Raw genomic sequence first — 20,146 nt, 5'->3', positions numbered from 1 at the left:
GAGAGTTAGGTTGCTTACTCCGTTATTATCATTGAAGTTGCGACTCCGCCAATCAACTGCGGTCTGTAGCTCATCTCCCAGGCGAAAGACTCCTAGAAAATTAAACTCCGCCACGGATTTAACTCGGACAACTCATCCGATACATACCGACTACGAGCACTTTACCACCTTCCTGCAATATCATCCTCTACCTCACGACAGTACGATGACTTGCCGCTATACTTCCTCATATATGCAAGTGGATAATCAACCTATATGTGAGGGCAACGGGGTCTTGCTTGCTTCCTTCCCAAGCTGGTCTGTCTGCTCATTCATACGTGACCATTTCAGCCATTGATCGTTCGAATTGCGCTTTGACCTCGGAGACGATTCATCCCAAGAGCAACGCGATCAACGATTTCTAGTTGCGTTTGCTATCTCAAGAGCCCTTCTATTGCTCTGAAGTAGTTGAGTGGGGCCAGCAAGACTGCCGCCGACAGGTTTGCTCGCACGAGTCTACGGTATTGAGAACGTTCCGGCTGTATGCAGCATATGCCATCACCATGGTCCCCTCAACGACCTGGCAATTGCCACCTCTGCTGGCGCCCTGCTTTTGTATGCCACTATGTGTATACCGAACAGCAAGGCTTCGAGAGGGTGTGTTCCCCTTCATCACCGCAGGGCCAGGCTTAATCTGGATGGTGTTACAGCGTGATTGGTACAGGAATCTTTGAGAGACATTGGGCACCGTTCATTCAACCACTCATTGCGAAGGGCTATTTTGACGAGGCTTGCAATCTACCGAGCCTATCAGAACCGGCGATATGCATGCAGCAGAGCTGCATAAGCCTTGAGCTTCAACCATACATCCTTCACAGCGCCCAACCCCACTAGCCGTCGACACGCAACCCTGCATTCATCGCCGGGAAGCTGAGGCCAATGGGTGAGCACTGGCAGTCTTGCACTCGTGGAGACACAGGTTGGAAACATACTGCAATGAAAGGAGCTTCGAAGCTTTGCCCCGCTCCGTTTCGACCAACCAGAATAAAGTTCTCTAGAGCCTCATTTTCCTCACAAATTCAGCTTCGGCTGGCTTTCCTCTTTGCCTTTGCTTATGACCTGGCCTGTCTGGGACTCAGGTTACTATTTGCAATGAGAGCCACATATTCTTGGGCACTGTTCTTTGTGAAGTTTGCTGAAATGTTGCGATATCTCATCCTATAATTTAAGTTGTGACATGATCCTGGTCATATCCTGTGTAGACACTCTACCAGCTCGATCTCCTCACGGATTACTCCACATCCAAACCCGGCAATACTTCCTCCCAATGACTTAGCCTGGCTGTGTTGCTCTTCTGGATAATCTCTTGTGGTCCAGAATGTTCAAACATTCCCAGCCAATTCCACATCAGAAACGGGAATCGCGACATCACCCAAAACCAGATAGTCGGCATTCTGTCAGCAGCCAAAAACATGAACGACGAGTTGAAATATATTTGCTTGACCTCGACGGTCTGCGAGAATCTCTCAAGATCGGAATCAAGGAGACTTCACAGTTGACTCATATCTCCAATTTCCTCAAGCGTCGCTTTAAGGCTCACGACGAGCCGGTGTCTGAAAATGCCCGAATAACCTACTTCTGGGGGAGCCAATGCCTCTTAGGAGAGAACATCCCCAGCATTGTGTCTACGCTTCACTATCGTGTCTATAATTGCAGCGATGATGACGACTCGATTCGTATTACTTGGAGCAAAGAACTTCAGCTAGAAGGGTCACAGGTTCACCAGATTCACTGTGCTCTTGGAAAGGGCAGCACAGTCGGTGAATTAAGGCAAGTGGTTGCCTCACTGCTCGGGCTCCAAGATCCGAACAGAATCATTATATCATCACGCGGGGGCCTTCGTCCTGGGCCGGTCCAAGGGAACAATTGGGAAGCCTGCAAAATTACAGCGTGGCTCTGTCGAATAATATGGATCGATGTGGCTCCGTCAAAGGCTTACCTCGTTCTGAGAGGTATGAATGAGGAGTATCTGTATCACCAACCCACAACCGGCAATGGACATTGGACGGGGTTTCGGTTACTTCGAAATTGGATAAAGACCGGAATACTCACCAATTGCGACGTCCGCTTAGCAGGTGGTTTGAAAGTGGACAAGGACGACATCACGTTGATTTGCGAAGGCAAAGTCCTAGATAAACGCATGCGCATTTCGGATGGACAGACCGTCGACTTCCACCTCCCGCATGCAGTGGCGGAAAAGTTCCACCAGGAAGAAGCATGGCTTGTGCCCCTTACAGAAAGCTGTTCGGTATGTGGCGACGAGAAGAGGATCTCAGAGATGCCGAGACAAATCACCCAAGCCTGCGAGCACGCCCCAAATACATGTAATGATTGTGTCGGACAATGGATCACCTCCAGCATGGAAACAGTGGCCTGGGATCGACTTAAATGCCCAGAATGTCCACAAACCCTCCTCTTCGACGACGTAAAGACGTTTGCGAATCCGCAGGTGTTCGACAGGTTCGCTTACGTTCGCCCTGAAGCCCCCCAGAACCTTCTTACTAACTGTTGTTCTTGCTTAGGTATGACGCTTTGGCAACGAAGGCCAGCCTTTCCGGTATCAGGGACTTCCGATGGTGCCTGAATCCCAGGTGCGAATCCGGCCAGATCGTTGATCGCAACTGTTCGAAAGTGAAATGCCACTCCTGCCGGGCATCGTCATGCGCTCACCACAACCTGCCGTGGCATAAGGGTGAAACATGCTCCGCATTTGACAGACGCACGCACAAGCTGAGAAAAAACGAAAAGGCTTCCGAGAAGAAAGTCAAGGAGATCACGAAAGCTTGTCCGCAGTGCCACAAGGATGTCTACAAGTACTCGGGATGTGATCATATAACTTGTGGGTTAGCATTTTATAGACTAATTTCGTCTTGCTAACCCAACGTTCTAGGTGTTTGTGGGCACGAATGGTGCTACATTTGCCTCGAGGCATATTATCATGACCGAAACAGCTTCCTGCGATGCAAGCACAAGCGGGACTGTGAGTACTACGAGAATCCACCGATCTATGAGGGCGGTCGCGCATTCATGCCCATGTTCAACCCGGCGAATATGAATCGTGGAAACGGTCCTCATCCACAGCCTCATCCTCCTTGGATGCAGCGTCCTGGCCCGGCTGGCCAAGTTCCGTTACGGCCTCGCTCTCCACCTCCTCCACGCCATGTGCAGCCGCATGCGAGGAACGATCCTAGGGGCATCAACCCCTGGGTCATCATGGAAGGCTTCCTTGAGCACGGAGAAAATGCATTCGCTCAAGCAAATCGCACAAGACATGAGCCTGGAGAGAATGATTTCCTGGGAGCCGCTGCCATGTTCAACCTATTCGACCTCGATCAACAGATGCGAAGAACACAATGATGCCGTATGTTAGTTATAGTGCATGTTTGGTTGGAATATCGCCTCTGGTCGGCTAGACTCCTCCTTCACTACTTATTCTACAAGATGATGTACCAGAGTCGCTGGCCTAGAGTAGTGAGACGATTGATGCATAATGCGACCATGACTATTTGTAGACGAGCTACGATTGACTTAATAGTCTGATACCTGATTTGATTATAAAAGGTTCACTCAAATCCGTCCGTCCGTCCGTCCATCGTATGTATGAGCTAGACTGATGGCGTCTCGGGCCATTCTATGTGTTCGTCCAGCTGATTTCCGTTGATCACTAGAGGGACACATGGAGCTGTCACAAATAACCCTCTCGCCGTTTTCGTTGGGTGAGGATTCCTCCAGGCATGATTCGTGCCTCTCTGGATGACAACATCGCCCGGCTTCAAGAGTCGTGACTCCCCAGAATCTAAGGCGAGTTCCAGTTCACCAGATATCAGTACCCCATAGTCGATCGACACGGATCGGTGCATAATCGCCACTTGACCGGGAAGCCAGTCCACGACACGCACAGTTGTTACATCCTTCCGCACGTGGCCTTCCAGTTGGGGCATTTCTTGCATGGCTTTCAGATCAGCACCGCCATTCATTTCCACCGGTGTCTGCGAAGATACGAATGCGTCAAAGATGATTGTGCCATGAAAGGCAACAGACGGAATCTCTTCCTCGAGGGTATTGCTGAAAACGGACTTGCCATCAGCAGAGTGGTCAGTTATGTATCGTCGAGGCCTGCCCAGCTCCGACAAAATGGGTTTGCTGTTCTCGTCTTTCTCCATTATGCGCTTAATGAACAACAGAGACGGATGAGCCAAAGCTATTAGCGAGTGATTAGAATAAGGTACGGTTATGTGAATTCTCGGTAGGTGTCCTGTGCCAAAGTCGGTTGGTTCTTATACGAACGATGCATCCGCTAGACTAGGATGATCTGACATCGTCGTTGTATCCTATGATAACGCTGATTGGTGCCCTCATTCTAGGAACTTAGGTCTCGGTAAATGCGTCTGCTGATGTGATCGTTGGAGCGTTATACGAGAAGCGTGTGTGAGGCTGTTCAAGATGCTGCGCTGCAGCTGCTGATACAGGCCGAGGCACCTGGGCTGCTCATTACTGCATAATTGCGGGGGCAGCATTGTATGCTTCCATTGTTAGAAGATGGAATTCTAGTTTAAGTGATAGCTGACGTGCTTATTTCTACCCAAAGTCTTGCGCGAATACAAACAACGAGCATGCGAGCCATAATGTCGCAAAACTCTAATTACTGCACTGGTCCATGAAAGATTCTGGCTCGAATGAATTCTCAGTATGGACCACAAGAACAGCTGAAGGTCTCCAGAGACTTGGGTTTGAAACAAGCCCGCCGGATCGTATTCCTCGCTCACCGTTTGCAAGAACAATTTCGACCGAGCGAGCGCCATAGGCTGTTATAGGATCTTGCCATGGTGCAGCATAGTTGAGATTTGTGTAAAGATTATCGACACCGAGGGCTTTCGCTCTAGTATCTGTCTGCTTAAGTAGTTGTCTTGCTTGCTGTTCAACCAGTCTGTCGTCGGAAGGCTCGTACTAACCGGCTGTCAATAGAGCATTCACCAAGTTGCCGCCATTGGCAGCTCCTCTAGACAATACGATAGACGGGATTAAATGAAATGCTGTAACTCTCAATTCGGAGCTTTCCAACGGGCTCCATCGAGAAACATTTAACGAGTTAGAAAGGCTTGGAGATGCGACTTGAGCTGGATTGATACATAGTGTGAAATGATTATTCAGCATAGCAGATGCATTTCAGTATTCCCAATCAGCAATGTGATAACGGTTTGCAAATGCGGACATCTTTGAAAACAACTGAATGGCAGCGAATGAAATGATTGCAATGCAGAGGTATTTGTTCAGTTGAATATTTCACCCTAGGCCACCGTTGCCTGGTGGGGGGTGTTCTAGTGCGGTCTGGTCCCGTCTGTTTGCTATTCTATTCACATGAGCCCACCTGATTGTCCGCTTGCCGAGCAAGCAAGTCCCAGGTGGTACCTTAAATGCTAATAGGTGCCCAAGTTTTCGACAGCTGAGGGAGTATGGTCATATGAACAGATTGGATTGTTGGCTCGTTAGCCGAGCGGTAAGGTTCCCAAACTCCCGATGAAGGCTGTCACGCCGAGTAAGCGTACAGTCCCAGTAACAGCCCTCCATGGACTAAGGTGACTGCAGCACCCCTCCTACGGACATGCCCAGTGCTACCGTAGGGCTAGAAAAGTGGTTCGAACCTAACATCTCCCCCCTTTCTTTTGGACTCTTTTTGTGAATTTTCATATTTGGCGCTCCTTTCCCACCCCCCTTCGCGGCCATCTTCTCCCATTCCATTCGCGGTTCTCACAGATATTGGTTTGGATACATGCTCTACGAGCTCTACAGTTGCGTGTGCCTGAATGATAGTCACTGACTCGAGGTTTGCTTTTTTCAGAGTCCATCTTATTGCTTGCATTGAGAACGGGCGTTTACCCTCGCTACTATAAGAAGGCATCCTTGCTTTGCAATGTCACTGCAAGATAACTACCTTAAGCTTCTAAAAAATCTACTCTTCTTCCGGCAACTCAAGAAACCATTCTGGCACTCGGACGAACTTTCTGTTCAGCAGTTCCTAAGGCTGAGTAGGCAAGCTTCCGGGCTGCTCAATGATCTCTGTGATGAATGCGCTTGAAAGCTCTACAGAGTCCGGCTTGACATTGCGGTCCTTAGGTCCCTCGTCACGGTGCTTGAGGATACCTCCGATCCAGTCTCCAGATATGGCACCCAAGCACTCCTTGGTACTCTTCTTGAGATCCTCAATCCATTGGTCCTGAATACTACGCCGTGCTGCAGGTTCCTGGGCGAGAGTGTAATGAGGAGCAGCGGGCTTGAACAGGATGACCTTGTAGTACACATGTCCGCGAAACTTCTGATCACGGACGACGACCATCATCATTCCTGCTCGGAAGGCTCTCTTCTCCCAAGCAGTGGGGATGGCCTGGTCCTTCTGACGGGCCAGGGCGGCGATCTCTTGCTGACCAAAGAACCAAGGAGTAAGAATACATGCGGCGAACTCCTTCGGACGCTGACCGGTTAGTTGGGCCTTGGCGTAGGCCAGAAACTCTGGGACGGTCGCGAAGAATCGGCTCTTGTGGCCAATTGTACGGTGCCAATCAACTCGAGCCTCGTGCGACAGGAAGGCAACGGGAGCGCAGTAGAGAGCCCACGCAGCGTTGGTCTTGTTCTCGGCCAAGTTCTGCGAGCACAAGAAGTGACGAAGCGTAAAGGCCGAGGACTGGTCGTGCGGGAAATTGGGCGCATCACCAGGATCGTCACGTGAGATTACGTGGAGCTTCTTGTGGGTGTCCTTCTGAGCCATGATGACTGTGTACTCCTTGTTAATGAATGCAGGCGGCCAAATAACGTCTTTCTTGGGCTGAGTAACCGTTCCAGTGAGGCGGTTGAGGCTGATCAAGTGATCCTTAGCCTTGAGCGCATTGGTGTCGCCTCTCAGAGAAATGAAGACATCGGCACATATGGCAAGTTTAGTTCGGATCGAATCGTCAGAGCCCTTCTTGGCGTTCTCTCGGGCCTCGATGATGGTGAGAACAGTGTCTGCAATCTGCTCAGGAGAAAGGAGAGTTAGTTTGACAATGAAGCCAAGAGGTCCGTCCAACGTACGTACCTCGACTTCGATCAGTTGTTTCTGTTCTCTGAAGTTCTGCTCTTCAGACTGAATCCTATGGAGAGCCTGGGATGCTCAGGTTGAGGATCGAAAGGTGATGTTGTGAAGGTACCACCGAACTGGTAGAGTGGTGAAGTGAGTGGGATCACAATTTGCAAACCACCAAGCTGGCAAATTATGTAGAATGGTGAAAATGGATTCACCAGTCCGGTTTCGTTGGCAAGAAACAAAAGCGAATAGAAGAAGCGACGCGTGTTTTCTGCCCTGGAACCAAGTGACTTCGCCGGTGAAAACGGTGACGGATGACTAAAACTTCTCTAGCAAACTGTCGGTCAATGTGGTGAGAGCTGCCAGACCTGTGGTAGAATCGACTCATTTTGATCGAATTCTCCCCCGTTCTCACCGCAATCTACAATTTTCTAGCTCTGCGCAATGAGAATCTTGCATTCACACACCACATGTTGGCCAGAACAATCAAGCAAGATTTAGTAGGGTATGATCATTACTTTTAGCAAGGTCATTCGTTCGGTGTGTGTATTATCCGCTAGTGTACCTTCATTCCAGAGCATCGCAGCGAACTTTCAGGCTACAGGTTTGAATGAGTTTCCTCCCCGTAGCGTTTCGAGGTCTATACCCATCTGTAAACAGCCTGCGTGTCTCTATTTCAGCATTATTGAGATGTACCCAGTCCAGGCCCTTATAGAAAAAATACCACCCCTACAAATCTGATCTGGATTGCCAAGCGCCTGCTGTACGTGAATCGATCGAGAGACGAACATGCTTGTATCCAGGCCTCGGGCCTCTGACATACTCGAAATCGTATACTCTCAGAGGGGCTCTTAGCTGCAGTTGTGAAAACTGGGTCCTGTCCGCTTTGGAGCTTGGACTTACTATGCGCGACACTTGATTCGCAGGACCTGTAACGCGACAGATCTGGGTGTAACGCTAAAAACGGCAAGGCAGGGGTAGGGATTCAGGTTGGGGAAGAGAGCTCACTCTCAATGCCGGCTGCCCTGCAACGTCATAGGTAACCCAGGAAAGGCCCAAAGTCGACCATGGATCAGAGAAACAGTCTGGACAAGACTGTCAATTGATTCATGGGCTATGCCCAATCAATCATGGTTTACACTGGCTCTCAGCCACCCCTGACGTGCCAGCAAGCCTGGTGGGATGCTCCTCTGTGCAGGCACAGTAGGGCTCACGGGGGGAGCAGCTCCGATGCAGCTCCGGTACCAGTCACAATGTTGACGATCCGGGGGGTCTACCTGCGTTACATCATTGGTGGTGGGCTGAAAATTTTTGCTGCAAGTCTCCTACGAAAAGCATAGCAGCGATATTAGCAGGATCTGCGTGCCCGTCAGCCGTGACGGCGGGGGAGGATTGGGAAAAATCTTCCACACCAGGTGCTGCAGAGCCAGCCCCGGCCCCCGCGACCGCTCCTAAGTCGCAGGGGAGTCACAGCTGTAGCCGCAGTCGCCAGGGGGCCGCCAGGGCAGTTTCCGGCCTAGCGCCGTGGTTTGGCGGGCCAGCGCTGTGGAAATTTTCCAATTTTCAGAGCTTGTCCGGCCTGTCCCTCGCGCGTTATCTTATCACACCCACCAAAATTCCCGACTACTGAGGAACGGGGCCAGGGTCCGCAGGTAGCGGTCGAGTCGAGTCGAGTCACGGATGCCGACCGCCCTTGAGGCTTTCACCAACCTTTTAACCCGATACCCTCCTCCTGTGCTCATCCAACACGGTCAATTGACTTCCAGCAAGGGGCGCCACTTCCTGACCACAGGTCCCGCGAGAGGTTCCCAGCTTCACCGTCCCGGAGACAGCAAGCTCCTGGCAGCTCCCCTCTACCTCAACCTCCAGGTAGCTATGGCCTTCTCCACCAGGCTCGCCCATCGAGCCCCGGCCGTGATCCGCCATGGACGACGACTGCCTACCGCCCTGCCCCGACGGCAATTGACCACCGCCCCGGCCCCGGCTGCCGCCTACTCGAAGCTGATCTCGGCCACCAGGGCCTCGCAGTACAACCAGCGCAGGAACTTCACAGCCTCGGCCGCCTGCTGCAGCGGCCTCGCCCAGGAGGCCCCCAACCCCAAGGCTTACCTCGAGAGCGGCGTCATCAAGCCCAAGGACATTGTAGATGTCAAGAAGGTCCTGGTCATCGGCAGTGGTGGCCTGGCCATTGGCCAGGCCGGAGAGTTTGACTATTCAGGTTCGTACATGCTCAATTGGCTCCGAGGCCTGCCGTGCCTGCCGTGCTCCCGAGTTGGCGGTCAAGCATGAGTCACGATACCCTCACTCCACCCGACCAATTGGTGCTGACCTGCCGTTCCTCACAGGCTCCCAGGCTCTGAAGGCTCTCAAGGAGGCTGGCGTTGCCTCTGTGCTTATCAACCCCAACATTGCTACCATCCAGACCGCCCACGTGCTCGCCGACGAGGTCTACTATCTCCCAGTCACCCCCGAGTACGTTACGTACGTTATCGAGAGGGAACGACCCGATGGAATCTTCCTGTCGTTTGGTGGACAGACTGCGCTGAACCTGGGTGTGCAGATGCAGCGCATGGGTCTGTTCGAGCGCTATGGTGTCAAGGTCCTTGGTACCAGCGTTCACACCCTGGAGCTCAGTGAGGACCGAGACCTCTTCGCCAAGGCCCTGAACGAGATCAACATCCCCATTGCCAACTCGATTGCCGTCGAGTCCATCGAGGATGCTCTGGACGCCGCTGACAAGGTCGGCTATCCCATCATTGTCCGTGCCGCCTATGCCCTGGGTGGTCTGGGATCTGGTTTCGCCAACAACAAGGAGGAGCTCCGCAACATGGCTGCTCGGTCTCTCACGCTTTCGCCGCAGATCCTGGTCGAGAAGTCATTGAAGGGCTGGAAGGAGGTCGAGTACGAGGTCGTCCGTGACGCCAACGACAACTGCATCACCGTCTGCAACATGGAGAACTTCGACCCCCTGGGCACCCACACCGGTGATTCCATTGTCGTTGCGCCCAGTCAGACTCTGAGCGACGAGGAGTACCACATGCTCCGGTCGGCTGCCATCAAGATCGTCCGCCATCTTGGTGTTGTTGGCGAGTGTAACGTTCAGTACGCCCTGCAGCCCGACGGCCTCGACTACCGTGTCATTGAGGTCAATGCCCGTCTTTCTCGATCCTCGGCTCTTGCCTCCAAGGCCACCGGTTACCCCCTGGCTTACACCGCTGCCAAGATCGGTCTCGGACACAGTCTGCCTGAGCTGCCCAACGCTGTCACCCGCACAACCACTGCCAACTTCGAGCCTTCGCTGGACTACATCGTCACCAAGATTCCCCGATGGGATCTGGCCAAGTTCCAACACGTCAAGCGTGATATTGGCAGTGCTATGAAGTCTGTTGGTGAGGTTATGGCTATCGGCCGAACCTTTGAGGAGTCCTTCCAGAAGGCCATCCGTCAGGTCGACCCAAAGTTCGTCGGATTCCAGGGAGACAAGTTTGAGGACCTCGACGAAGTGCTCGCGAACCCCACTGACCGCCGGTGGTTGGCTGTTGGTCAGGCCATGCTCCACGAGGGCTACTCGGTCGACCGTGTGCATGAGCTCTCCAAGATCGACAAGTGGTTCTTGTACAAGCTCCAGAACATTGTGGACTGCACCCGCGAGATGGAGGCCGTTGGTAGCCTCGAGAACCTCAAGCGTGACCTTGTTCTCAAGGCCAAGAAGATGGGTTTCTCTGATAAGCAGATCGCCATGGCTGTCAAGAGCGACGAGGACTCGGTCCGTGCCCACCGACAGGCTATGGGAATTCGCCCCTGGGTGAAGAAGATCGATACCTTGGCTGCCGAGTTCCCAGCTGACACCAACTACTTGTACACTACTTACAACGCCAGCACCCACGATGTCACATTCGATGATAAGGGTACCATCGTATTGGGAAGCGGTGTTTACAGAATTGGTAGCTCTGTCGAGTTTGACTGGTGCGGTGTCAGCACTTCTCTGGCCTTGCGTAAGCAGAACATGAAGACCGTTATGATCAACGTAAGTAGACTCGCATCATTACTGCTCGTTTCCCTTTCTTTCTTCAACATGCGTATTCATATGCTAACCTACAATGAAGTACAACCCAGAGACCATGAGCACGTAAGTTATTCTGGTTCTCCATGAAATTTAGCCGACGACTAACCCTGAGCTAGTGACTTCGACTATGCCGACAAACTGTACTTTGAGGAGTTGAGCTACGAGCGTGTCATGGATATCTATGAGCTCGAGAACGCCTCCGGTGTCGTTGTATCTGTCGGTGGCCAGCTGCCTCAGAACATAGCGCTTAAATTGCAGGAGACAGGCAAGGCAAACGTTCTGGGCACCGACCCAAAGGACATTGACAAGGCCGAGGACCGACAGAAGTTCTCTGGGATTCTCGACAGTATCGGCGTTGATCAGCCCGCTTGGAATGAACTGACCTCTGTCGCTGAGGCTGAGAAGTTCTGCCAAGATGTTGGCTACCCTGTGCTTGTCCGACCCAGCTACGTCCTTTCTGGTGCCGCCATGACGGTAATCCGCAGCCACGAGGACCTCAAGGAGAAGCTGGAGGCCGCCAGCAGTGTCTCGCCCGACCACCCTGTGGTCATCACCAAGTTCATCGAGGGTGCGCAGGAGATCGATGTTGACGGTGTTGCCTCCAAGGGAGAGCTCATCGTGCACGCCGTCAGTGAGCACGTGGAGCAGGCCGGTGTCCACTCCGGTGATGCTACCCTGGTTCTGCCCCCTACCAAGCAGGATGAGAGAACCATGGAGCGCCTCAAGGAGATCGCCCAAAAGGTCGCCAAGGCCTGGAGCATCACTGGACCCTTCAACATGCAAATCATCAAGGCTGACAACCCCGAGGGAGGCGAGCCTCTGCTGAAGGTCATTGAGTGCAACCTGCGTGCTTCCCGATCTTTCCCCTTCGTCTCCAAGGTCCTCGGCACCAACTTCATCGATGTTGCCACCAAGGCCCTCGTCGGAAAGGATGTCCCCGACCCTACTGATCTCATGGCTGTCAAGCGTGACTACCTCGCTGTCAAGGTTCCTCAGTTCTCATGGACTCGTCTTGCCGGTGCTGACCCCTTCCTTGGTGTCGAGATGGCCAGCACGGGTGAAATGGCTTGCTTCGGCAAGGACCTCGTCGAGGCCTACTGGACTTCTCTGCAGTCCGCCATGAACTTCCGTGTCCCCGAGCCCGGTGAGGGTATCCTCTTCGGTGGTGAGGTCTCCAAGCCCTGGTTGACCCAGATCGCCGACTACCTGGCCCCTCTCGGCTACAAGTTCTACGCCGCCGGCAACGACGTCAAGGAGTTCCTCGAGTCGTCGACCAAGGACAAGGTCAAGGTCGAGGTTATCGAGTTCCCCAAGGAGGACAAGCGCGCCCTGCGCGAAGTCTTCCAGAAGTACGACATCCGCGGTGTCTTCAACCTGGCCCTGGAGCGTGCCAGGACCACCACTGACGTCGACTACGTCATGCGACGAAACGCCGTCGACTTCGGTGTTCCGTTGTTCATGGAGCCTCAGGTAAGTTGCCCCGGACACCTTCCAAAGGAGCTTCAAAAGATGCTAACTACCTCACCTTCCAGACCGCCATGCTCTTCGCTCAGTGCATGAGCGAGAAGCTCCCCCGCAACGAGGGTATCCCCTCCGAGGTCCGCCGGTGGTCCGACTTTATCGGCGGCAAGCCGTTGTAAATATAGAGAGAAAGGGGACAGAGAGAAAAGAGATCCATCGTCAAAGTCTCGATGGGATGGTTTTACGGGGGTTCACAAAAAGGAGAGGAAGGCGATTTTGAGACCTTTGTCGTAAAAACACTTTCTACACCAGCACAATTTCTCGTCCATATCCACAAAAAAGCCCAAGACCTGGAAAAACTAGGCCGGGTTGGCAGGCGTTCGAATTGAGAGGATATATCTTTGTCCCCCGGCGGTGGGCATTTCGGTACTTGAGATTATTACTTTTTTATTCTGATTTCAACTCGTTTCCCGTAGTCAAGAGAAAAAAAACATCAAACATCAAAAACAGCTTGGCTGAGAGAGCTGCACGCATCGTCGATGGCATCTATCTCATTTGTGCAACTGTGATCTCTTGTTATGTCTGCGGGCTCGAGGTCGCGCCACCATATCGCCCCGTGTCTATGGCACCAACATTTGCCCACCGAGCCGACCAAGAGCATAGTTTGGGCTCCAGGGGGGTTAGGAAAGAAACGCGATGCTCTCAAAATACGCCTCATACTATGCTTTCGTGAGGTATCCACGTCCCTTCCCTGCATCCGTGCCGTTTCACGACAGCTCGCCACTTGTATACCAAGCCCCCGGCCGGGTCCATTGACGCCGGTTCCTCGCCGCAAAACGCCAAAGCAGTTCGACATCATCTGTCCGCCCGGCTGATCTCCGTCTCGCCGGACAACAGCCTCGACAACGCTACCTACTCGGGTGGTTGGCGGACGGGCACGGCCCGGGGGAGGCTCTTGCCATTTCGTCGGCGCTCACCGCTCAGCCTAAGGGCAGCAAAACGCTTAGCGTCTGGTTCACCGTTTGTAGCAGCAGCAGCAGCAGCAGCAGCAGCAGCAGCAGTAGTAGTCTTGCCACTGGCAGTGGTGGTAGAAGTAGTGGCAGAAGGATCATTGGCTAGGGGATGAGAAGAAGAGGCGTCTTGTTCCCCGTCTCCACTGGGCCGACGAGGACGCTTCAATCTGTTGCTGGGAAGTATCTCACCGGTCGACTGGATGATGGCCTCCAGAGTCTGCCAGCCGGGCATCGAGAAGAGCTGGTACGTGTCTGCGAGGTCGTGCTTTGTGGCCACACGGCAGAGCAGGGCTTCCTCTTCCTGTCATCTTGTGAGTACACCTGCTTGCACGAGCCAAAATCGTCATCAAGTCACTTGCCTTGGAAAGAACGCCCATGTTGTGGATGAAGGTGAGCAGGTGGAAATCCGAGAGTTTCTGCTGGCCGTCTTTGGTCTGGAGGGCCTTGGCCACGGCGCTGGGCTGCTGGCTCTCCCCCAGAGCCTCGCGGTTTTCGATGGGGAAGCTGGGCGTGTTGAAAACGGGTTTTGGTTCCGAAGGGAAACCATGTGTTAGTGTGACAAAGAGGTACTCAACGGGGAACGCGGGCTTGGCGTTCTCTTGCACATTGGCACCGTACTCGTTGATTTTGCGATAGAATACTTCTGGTATGAACCGCGTCCGGCTCTTGGAGCCATCGTCCTCTTCCTCCTCCTGAACAAGCATGACGGTCGGGTCTATCGAGGGCTCGATGATGTTGGAGCGCACCATCTCAACAGCCTCATTCGAGGCCTGGTATGCTGATATTGCGATTTGGCCGGTCTCGTCGCCGGATATGATGCATGTCACGTAATTAGACCCGAAGATGCCTGTGTCACTCCACTTGGTGGGCTTGGGATGCTGAGCTTGCAGCCTTGCGGCGTAGCAAACCTCCAGCGAGGTGAGGAAGTACGAGTCGGCATGTCTCTTGCAGACGACAGATCCATCACCAACACCAGAATCCAACAGGTCACTGAATATGGTTCCGACTGGTTCTAGTCCGCAGAGCTTCGCAACCTGGGTGATCTCTGTCTCGTTCTCGAAGGGGTTCAGCGAGACACCGTCGGTTTCGTCGACTTGAGGTGGCTCGTAGATGGCCTCGACAACCGCCTTAACTCCCAGGGGCACCTCGGTGTACTCTTCGTAATGTCCGTAGAGGAGACCGACTCTCTGGCAGCCGGTCCGCCGCCAGGCATCGATGAACGAGTTGACCATGTCAAAGGTGGCGAACTCGACGTGGTCCACGGCACGCCACGTCTGAGGCTGCAGTATGATGGAGCTCGGCTGGCACTTTGTGCAGATGCCATCGGGCCAGGCGGGATGTCCGGACGGGCAGTCCTTCTTGACACGGAAGTAGGGCTCCTTGAGGGGCGGGATGAAGGAGCTCCCCAGCTCGGGCTTGTTGGTTGCCGAGTTGATCTTGCGCAGGTACGAGTGGAAGGACAGGTACTTGATCTTCTTGTCGGACAGGTACTGCGCATTGAAGGGGTCGAGGGGCATGCAGAAGTCGCACATGCCCTTGGCGCCGTGCTTGCACATCTTGTCGCGGCCGCGGGGGATCTTGCCGTCCTGCCTGTCTAAGCGGTCATCGAGGGGCGACTGGCGCACAACCTCCCAGGGCTTCCGGATGAGGGTGGGCTCCTTGCCCAAGTTGCCCAAGTTGCCCAACGAGGGCGAGTCGAGGGGGACATCGTCGGTCGGGAGGATGGGCTTGCCGTTCAGTCGGTTGGAGGAGGCGGGGATGGCGCCGTTTGCGTGGCCGTTGGCGGTGTCGGCGGCGGCGCGGTGCTCGTAGCTGATGAAGATCAGGTCGCCGTGCTTGAGTCCGATCTGCTTGAGCTTGAACTGGGCTATGTCGGCCAGCGGCTTCTTCTCGCCGCCGGCCGGCTGGTTCGACATGGTGATGCTCTCGGGGATGACGGTCGAGGGCAGCTCCTTGACCAGCTGCAGCCGGGGCGCTTCGTTAGCATACACTCCACGCATACAAGAGGCACGGTGGGGTATCATGAGGTGAGGCGAGGGGAAGGCGTACCATCTGGCCCAGGTGGCCAAAGGTGTCATTCTGGTCGATAGTGACCCTCTTCATGCCATCCGGCCCTCGGAGCCGCAACAGCATCGTGGGCGGTTGTCTGTCTGGTCCGTCTCGGGGGAGGGAAGTGGGGTGGGTGATGGATGGACGGGACGACGTCGAGGTACGCAGCTTGGGAATCGCCGAGCTGCTACCCTGCGCGGAGACGGTGAATGCGTTCAGTAGCGGCCGAGCCGATGTAGGTGAAGTCCAGGTGTTCAAGTATCTGCAGGTGGCCTCGGGCGGAACTGTTTGCGAGGAAGGTCGTTCAACAAACGGGTGCAGTGGGATGTGGTCCCAAGGTGGTGAAGGCGTGCTGTGGACTCCAGCTGCGACTTAGTGGGCACCCTGGCTAAGCTGCACCTTAAGGTACCCTGCTGCCAGGGAGCTTAGTGACCTCAATTAGGCGGTTGCGTGAATGACGTGGGCTGGCCCCGGGCCCGCGTGAGCCACCAGAAGAATGTCCGTGCGCCTCTAGTTAGCTTAATAAGTTACATTCCAGAAGCTCGGTTCCCAGTCGTGCTTTTCTTAATGTCGAGTTAGTCATCACCTTGCCTCAGGCAACTTGCTGTATAACAACGACTTGACACGCAAGCACGCCCAAGTAAGCACCTGCGTTCCGCAGTCGGCTCCAGAACCTTCGGGGGCCAGGCTTATGCCTAACTGGATACTTCGTCGCTTTCCCGTCGTCCAGAGCGCCCTTGGACGTCCGACCTGAGGCCGTTCCTCGGTGGTTATGCGGCTCTCGCGGGGGTACGTAGTATAGCATAGTATACTTCCACGTTCTCACTCCAGTGCTGGAAAAGGGCCACCCCCGGGCCTCTCCACACGCGACTACCTCCCAGTTGCAGCTGGTCCACTCTGCCGCCAAGTTGTACGAATGACTTTTATTGCAAACATGATATTGCCAAACTATTGAATTTCCACGGAGTACGCCTGAGCAAAGCAACCACACAAATCCCGGGATCCTCTGCTTCATCCTCGTGAAGCTACAGCCTGGCAGTGTTGCCGCCATTGCTCCTCCCCCCTCCCAAAAGATTTCTCTGATCTGATCTGACCTGGACCATTTTTTGTTTCTCTCCGTCCGTCTCAGGCAGGAAAGAGAAAGGACACGCGCTTAGTCGGACAAGTGGAGGCCCCGTTCATACCAAGGCCAGGCAGGGCCCTCCACTCCTTCGCCGTCGTCCATCCACCCCCTCGCACTTCTGTGCTCATCGCCCCCCGTTCCCTGTATGATCCTGCCTGCCACTGCCTGCTTGCCTGTAGCAAACGTGACCAGAAACCGCTATTGTACATGCGCGAGAAGGAAATACACAACCCGGGCACCCTGGTGCGCAAAGTCTTGATACTGCAGATAAAGTGCGCTCTGCCGCCAAAGACACTGGGAGAATACAGTCCCCCCATCAAAGCAATGCAGCGGGTTCCTTCCCCAAGACCAAGTCACCGCCAAAAAACATAAAAATAAGAATAACCATGATGGAATAGTAGCGCCAAGAGAGCTTCTGTCGCCAACCCCTCTAAGCACTCGACTCAACCACGGGTGCCTCAGCAGATGCAGCCTATATAGTGTCATTAGATATGCCGTTTCTCGAGATAGACATGTCATTGCCCAATTTCGCTCACCTTTTCTGCTGGCTTTTCTTCGCTCACGGCTGCCGTCTTCGCCTCGGCCTCGGCTTTTGGAGCTTCCTTCACCTCATCCTTGGCCTCGGTCTTCTCTTCCTTGGCCGGCTCCTGCGATGTCTCGGCCTCGCCGTTGACGCCATTGGTCTCCTTGGCATCCTTGGAGGCCGGCGTGCCGTTGACACCATTGGTAGGCGCCGCGGTCGCTGCAGCGGGCGTGGGCTCTACAGCGAGAGTCTTGTTCCACTGCTCCAGAAGCGCTTGCGACCTGGGCTTGAAGTTGAACTCGGACTCCTTGGGAATCTCGGCAATCTTCAGCATGGCCTTGAGCACCTTGTTGATCTTGGTGGCCCGGATGATGTTACCCTCCAGGTCAGGGAAAGCCTCCAGCTTGCCCAGGTAGTCGGACATGCTCTGCATATCTGACTCCTTGATGTTTGCATCCTTGTTGAGAAGACCCTTTTGCAGGCGGTGTCGGAGGAACAGGATCTCTTTCTGCACAGGTAGTTAGCGAATAGGCCCAAGACACAGTTTCTTCACCGGTAGGCAACTCGCCTCTTTGCGCGCAAGCTTCTCTTCGGGAGTCAATTCGGGCTCCTTGGGCGCAGCCTCCTTCTTCGCCTTCTCGCCGTCGGCCTCCTTGTCCTTGGCAGGCTTGGATCCCTTAGATTTGGCCTTTGAAGCCTTGGAGCCGGGCTCCTTGGGCGAGGACACGCCGTTGGCAGCGGCCTTGGGGGTGGAAGAGCTCGTCAACTTGATCTTGGGTTTCTTGACGGAATCCGAGCGCTGCGGGACCTGTCAACAGGGGTCAGTTCGTCTCGCCCGACAAAAGTCGATCGCGTAGATCGAGGTAGGAAACTCACGCCGGCGTCATCTTCGGCCTTCCGCTTCTTGCTCTTCTTGGTATCTGACTCGTCACCCTCTGGGACGTCGGCCATGTCAACATCCTCATCTTCGTCCTTGGGCTCCGACTTCTTGGTGTGCTTCTCCTTCTTGGCGCGGGCGCGGGCGGCCTTGGCTTCCTGGTCGGCCACCCTGGCCTCCTCGAAATCTCGCAGTACTTGCTTGTAGTGGTCGATATCGTTCTGTTCGGCGGCAAGGACGTGTGCTTGTGCGAGATCCTTGCGCATCTTGGCGTGAGCGAGGTCGGCGACGGTGGAAGGATCGAGATCTTCGAGGTCAGTGTTGCGGGTCCAGGAGCTGGGAGGCACCAAGAGTCAGCATCGGGTATGGGGCTGTTACGTCGCATCTCCAGCCACCAGCAACAGTGTAGCGAGAGGAGGGGCCTTTTTGGTCTCTTGTTTTGTTTTGGAGTGAGCACTTACAACTCGTTGGTCTGCAGATACATGACGGCGTAGGATCTGTCCCCAACCTTCTTTCCTCCGTCCTCGTAGCCGTCACGGTAGGTGCCATCGGGGCGCATAGCGCTGACGGGGCGCGCGGCAAGCATGTTCTGGGGAAGCATGACCTCGTCGCAAATGATGACGGGCCACGGCGGGAAGCCCTTGAGCTTGGCAAAGAAGTGGTCGCCCGGCTTCGCGTCGAGGTGCTGGATCTTGGCCTTGGACTGCTTCTTGTTCAGCTTCTTGCCCGTGCTGGCCGCTGCCGACTTGCGGCGGTTCTTGTTGACAGGCGTGGCATCGACTGCCGCCGGTGCAGCTGGCGCGCTCTCGCCCTCGGCCGTCTCGGCGGGCTTCTCCTCGCTGGCAGGCTTTTCCTCGGCTGCGGATTTCTCCTCGGCGGGCTTCTCGGGCTCTGGGGCTGGGGCCTCGGGTTTGGCTTCTGGCTCGTCGGCCTTCTCAGCCGGCGCTGACGCCTTCTCGACAGCCTCGGGGGCGTCCTTCATCTCGACGTCGGCCTTGGCTGCGGGCTTCTCGGCTTCCGCTGCAGCTGCGGTGGTTTCTGGACAGCGGGCAGTCGTGTTAGTTTCCAGCTCAACACGGACAAGGACTCGTGTGTAGTATGCCGACGGCGTTCCCAGAAGCATTGACTTACCCTTGGTTGCGGCAGGCTTGTCGTCGGTCGCGGTGGTGGAGGGTTGCGCATCGTCCGTCTTGACGACGTCAGCAGCAGGCGCGCTTGCCTCGGGCTTGGTGTCTGGCGCCTTCTGCTCCACGGGGGCGGTGGCCTCGTCAGACATGGTTGAAACGTGTTCCGGTGTTGACGCGACGATGTGGGATGCGGGCGATGGATGGGGGGGAAGAGGGAGAGTAAAACGGTGCGCGGTGGCCGCAGCTGGTGAGAAAGAGATAACTAGGTAGTAGTGGCTGGTGGAGAGTTTTGACCTGGCCAGTAGAACTAGCGACGCGAAAGCTGGCCGGGAGGTTCCACTTTGGTCAAGCTCGAAAGCGTGTACTATGGCACTATGGACTACTCTGGCGAGACAGGTAGTAACAACGAGTACCGGGCCAAGCAAGGACTACCACTAGGTAATGGACTGCATGCACCCTGGACGCGCCGTCACGGTCAATGGGGATGGAGAATATGGCGCGGGCCCGATTGCCTGGGGGGGGATCTTGGGATCTTGGGGGTCGGGTGCACGACGATGAGGCGATGCTGCAATTGGGTGCGGGCCACGCTGTCGTTGTTTGGCTGATGACGAAAAAAACCCAGAGAGAAATTTAATTGGGAAAAAGTCCAGGTCCAGGTCCAACCCGTCCGCTATGGAGCAAAATCTCGGCGAGGGAATACGTTGGCTGGAGTATTGAGCGGGGGTCACGTGGATGGATGCGCCGCCCGGCCAGCCAGGAGCCAGGAGCCAGGAGCCAGGAGGACGCGAAAGAGCCCAAGGGGCCCAGCATC

At 54.7% G+C, this 20,146-nt stretch overlaps 6 protein-coding genes across 6 annotated transcripts; 2 read left to right on the top strand and 4 right to left on the bottom strand.

The window, feature by feature from the left end:
• Positions 1-1,357: 1,357 nt before the first annotated feature.
• Positions 1,358-3,396, top strand: JN550_009339 (uncharacterized protein; the record flags this gene model as incomplete). Its single annotated transcript, XM_049321400.1, has 4 exons — positions 1,358-2,499; positions 2,562-2,630; positions 2,757-2,878; positions 2,930-3,396. The coding sequence occupies 4 exons, from the start codon at positions 1,358-1,360 to the stop codon at positions 3,394-3,396; spliced, it is 1,800 nt and encodes a 599-aa protein (XP_049168696.1).
• A 248-nt stretch (positions 3,397-3,644) lies between these two features.
• Positions 3,645-4,202, bottom strand: JN550_009338 (uncharacterized protein; the record flags this gene model as incomplete). The annotated part of the gene is made up of 1 exon (XM_049321399.1): positions 3,645-4,202. The coding sequence occupies one exon, from the start codon at positions 4,200-4,202 to the stop codon at positions 3,645-3,647; it is 558 nt and encodes a 185-aa protein (XP_049168695.1).
• Positions 4,203-6,055: 1,853 nt separating this feature from the next.
• JN550_009337 (uncharacterized protein) lies at positions 6,056-7,484 on the bottom strand (the record flags this gene model as incomplete). The annotated part of the gene is made up of 3 exons (XM_049321398.1): positions 6,056-7,045; positions 7,109-7,163; positions 7,465-7,484. 3 exons carry the CDS (start codon positions 7,482-7,484, stop codon positions 6,056-6,058), a joined length of 1,065 nt encoding a protein of 354 aa, XP_049168694.1.
• Positions 7,485-8,776: 1,292 nt separating this feature from the next.
• JN550_009336 (uncharacterized protein) lies at positions 8,777-12,802 on the top strand (the record flags this gene model as incomplete). The annotated part of the gene is made up of 5 exons (XM_049321397.1): positions 8,777-9,314; positions 9,442-11,123; positions 11,203-11,225; positions 11,279-12,632; positions 12,695-12,802. The coding sequence occupies 5 exons, from the start codon at positions 8,777-8,779 to the stop codon at positions 12,800-12,802; spliced, it is 3,705 nt and encodes a 1,234-aa protein (XP_049168693.1).
• Positions 12,803-13,535: 733 nt separating this feature from the next.
• Positions 13,536-15,769, bottom strand: JN550_009335 (uncharacterized protein; the record flags this gene model as incomplete). Its single annotated transcript, XM_049321396.1, has 3 exons — positions 13,536-13,937; positions 14,008-15,597; positions 15,686-15,769. 3 exons carry the CDS (start codon positions 15,767-15,769, stop codon positions 13,536-13,538), a joined length of 2,076 nt encoding a protein of 691 aa, XP_049168692.1.
• Positions 15,770-17,238: 1,469 nt separating this feature from the next.
• JN550_009334 (uncharacterized protein) lies at positions 17,239-19,484 on the bottom strand (the record flags this gene model as incomplete). Its single annotated transcript, XM_049321395.1, has 6 exons — positions 17,239-17,280; positions 17,345-17,839; positions 17,885-18,139; positions 18,208-18,544; positions 18,670-19,246; positions 19,340-19,484. The coding sequence occupies 6 exons, from the start codon at positions 19,482-19,484 to the stop codon at positions 17,239-17,241; spliced, it is 1,851 nt and encodes a 616-aa protein (XP_049168691.1).
• Positions 19,485-20,146: the final 662 nt, after the last annotated feature.

The sequence above is a fragment of the Neoarthrinium moseri genome (genome assembly GCF_022829205.1).
Source record: "Neoarthrinium moseri strain CBS 164.80 chromosome Unknown scaffold42_Wmoseri_CBS_16480, whole genome shotgun sequence".
Taxonomy (NCBI): domain Eukaryota; kingdom Fungi; phylum Ascomycota; class Sordariomycetes; order Amphisphaeriales; family Apiosporaceae; genus Neoarthrinium; species Neoarthrinium moseri.
The sequence above is the reverse complement of the archived record's forward strand: the minus strand, read 5'-3'. Positions and strand labels throughout refer to the sequence as shown.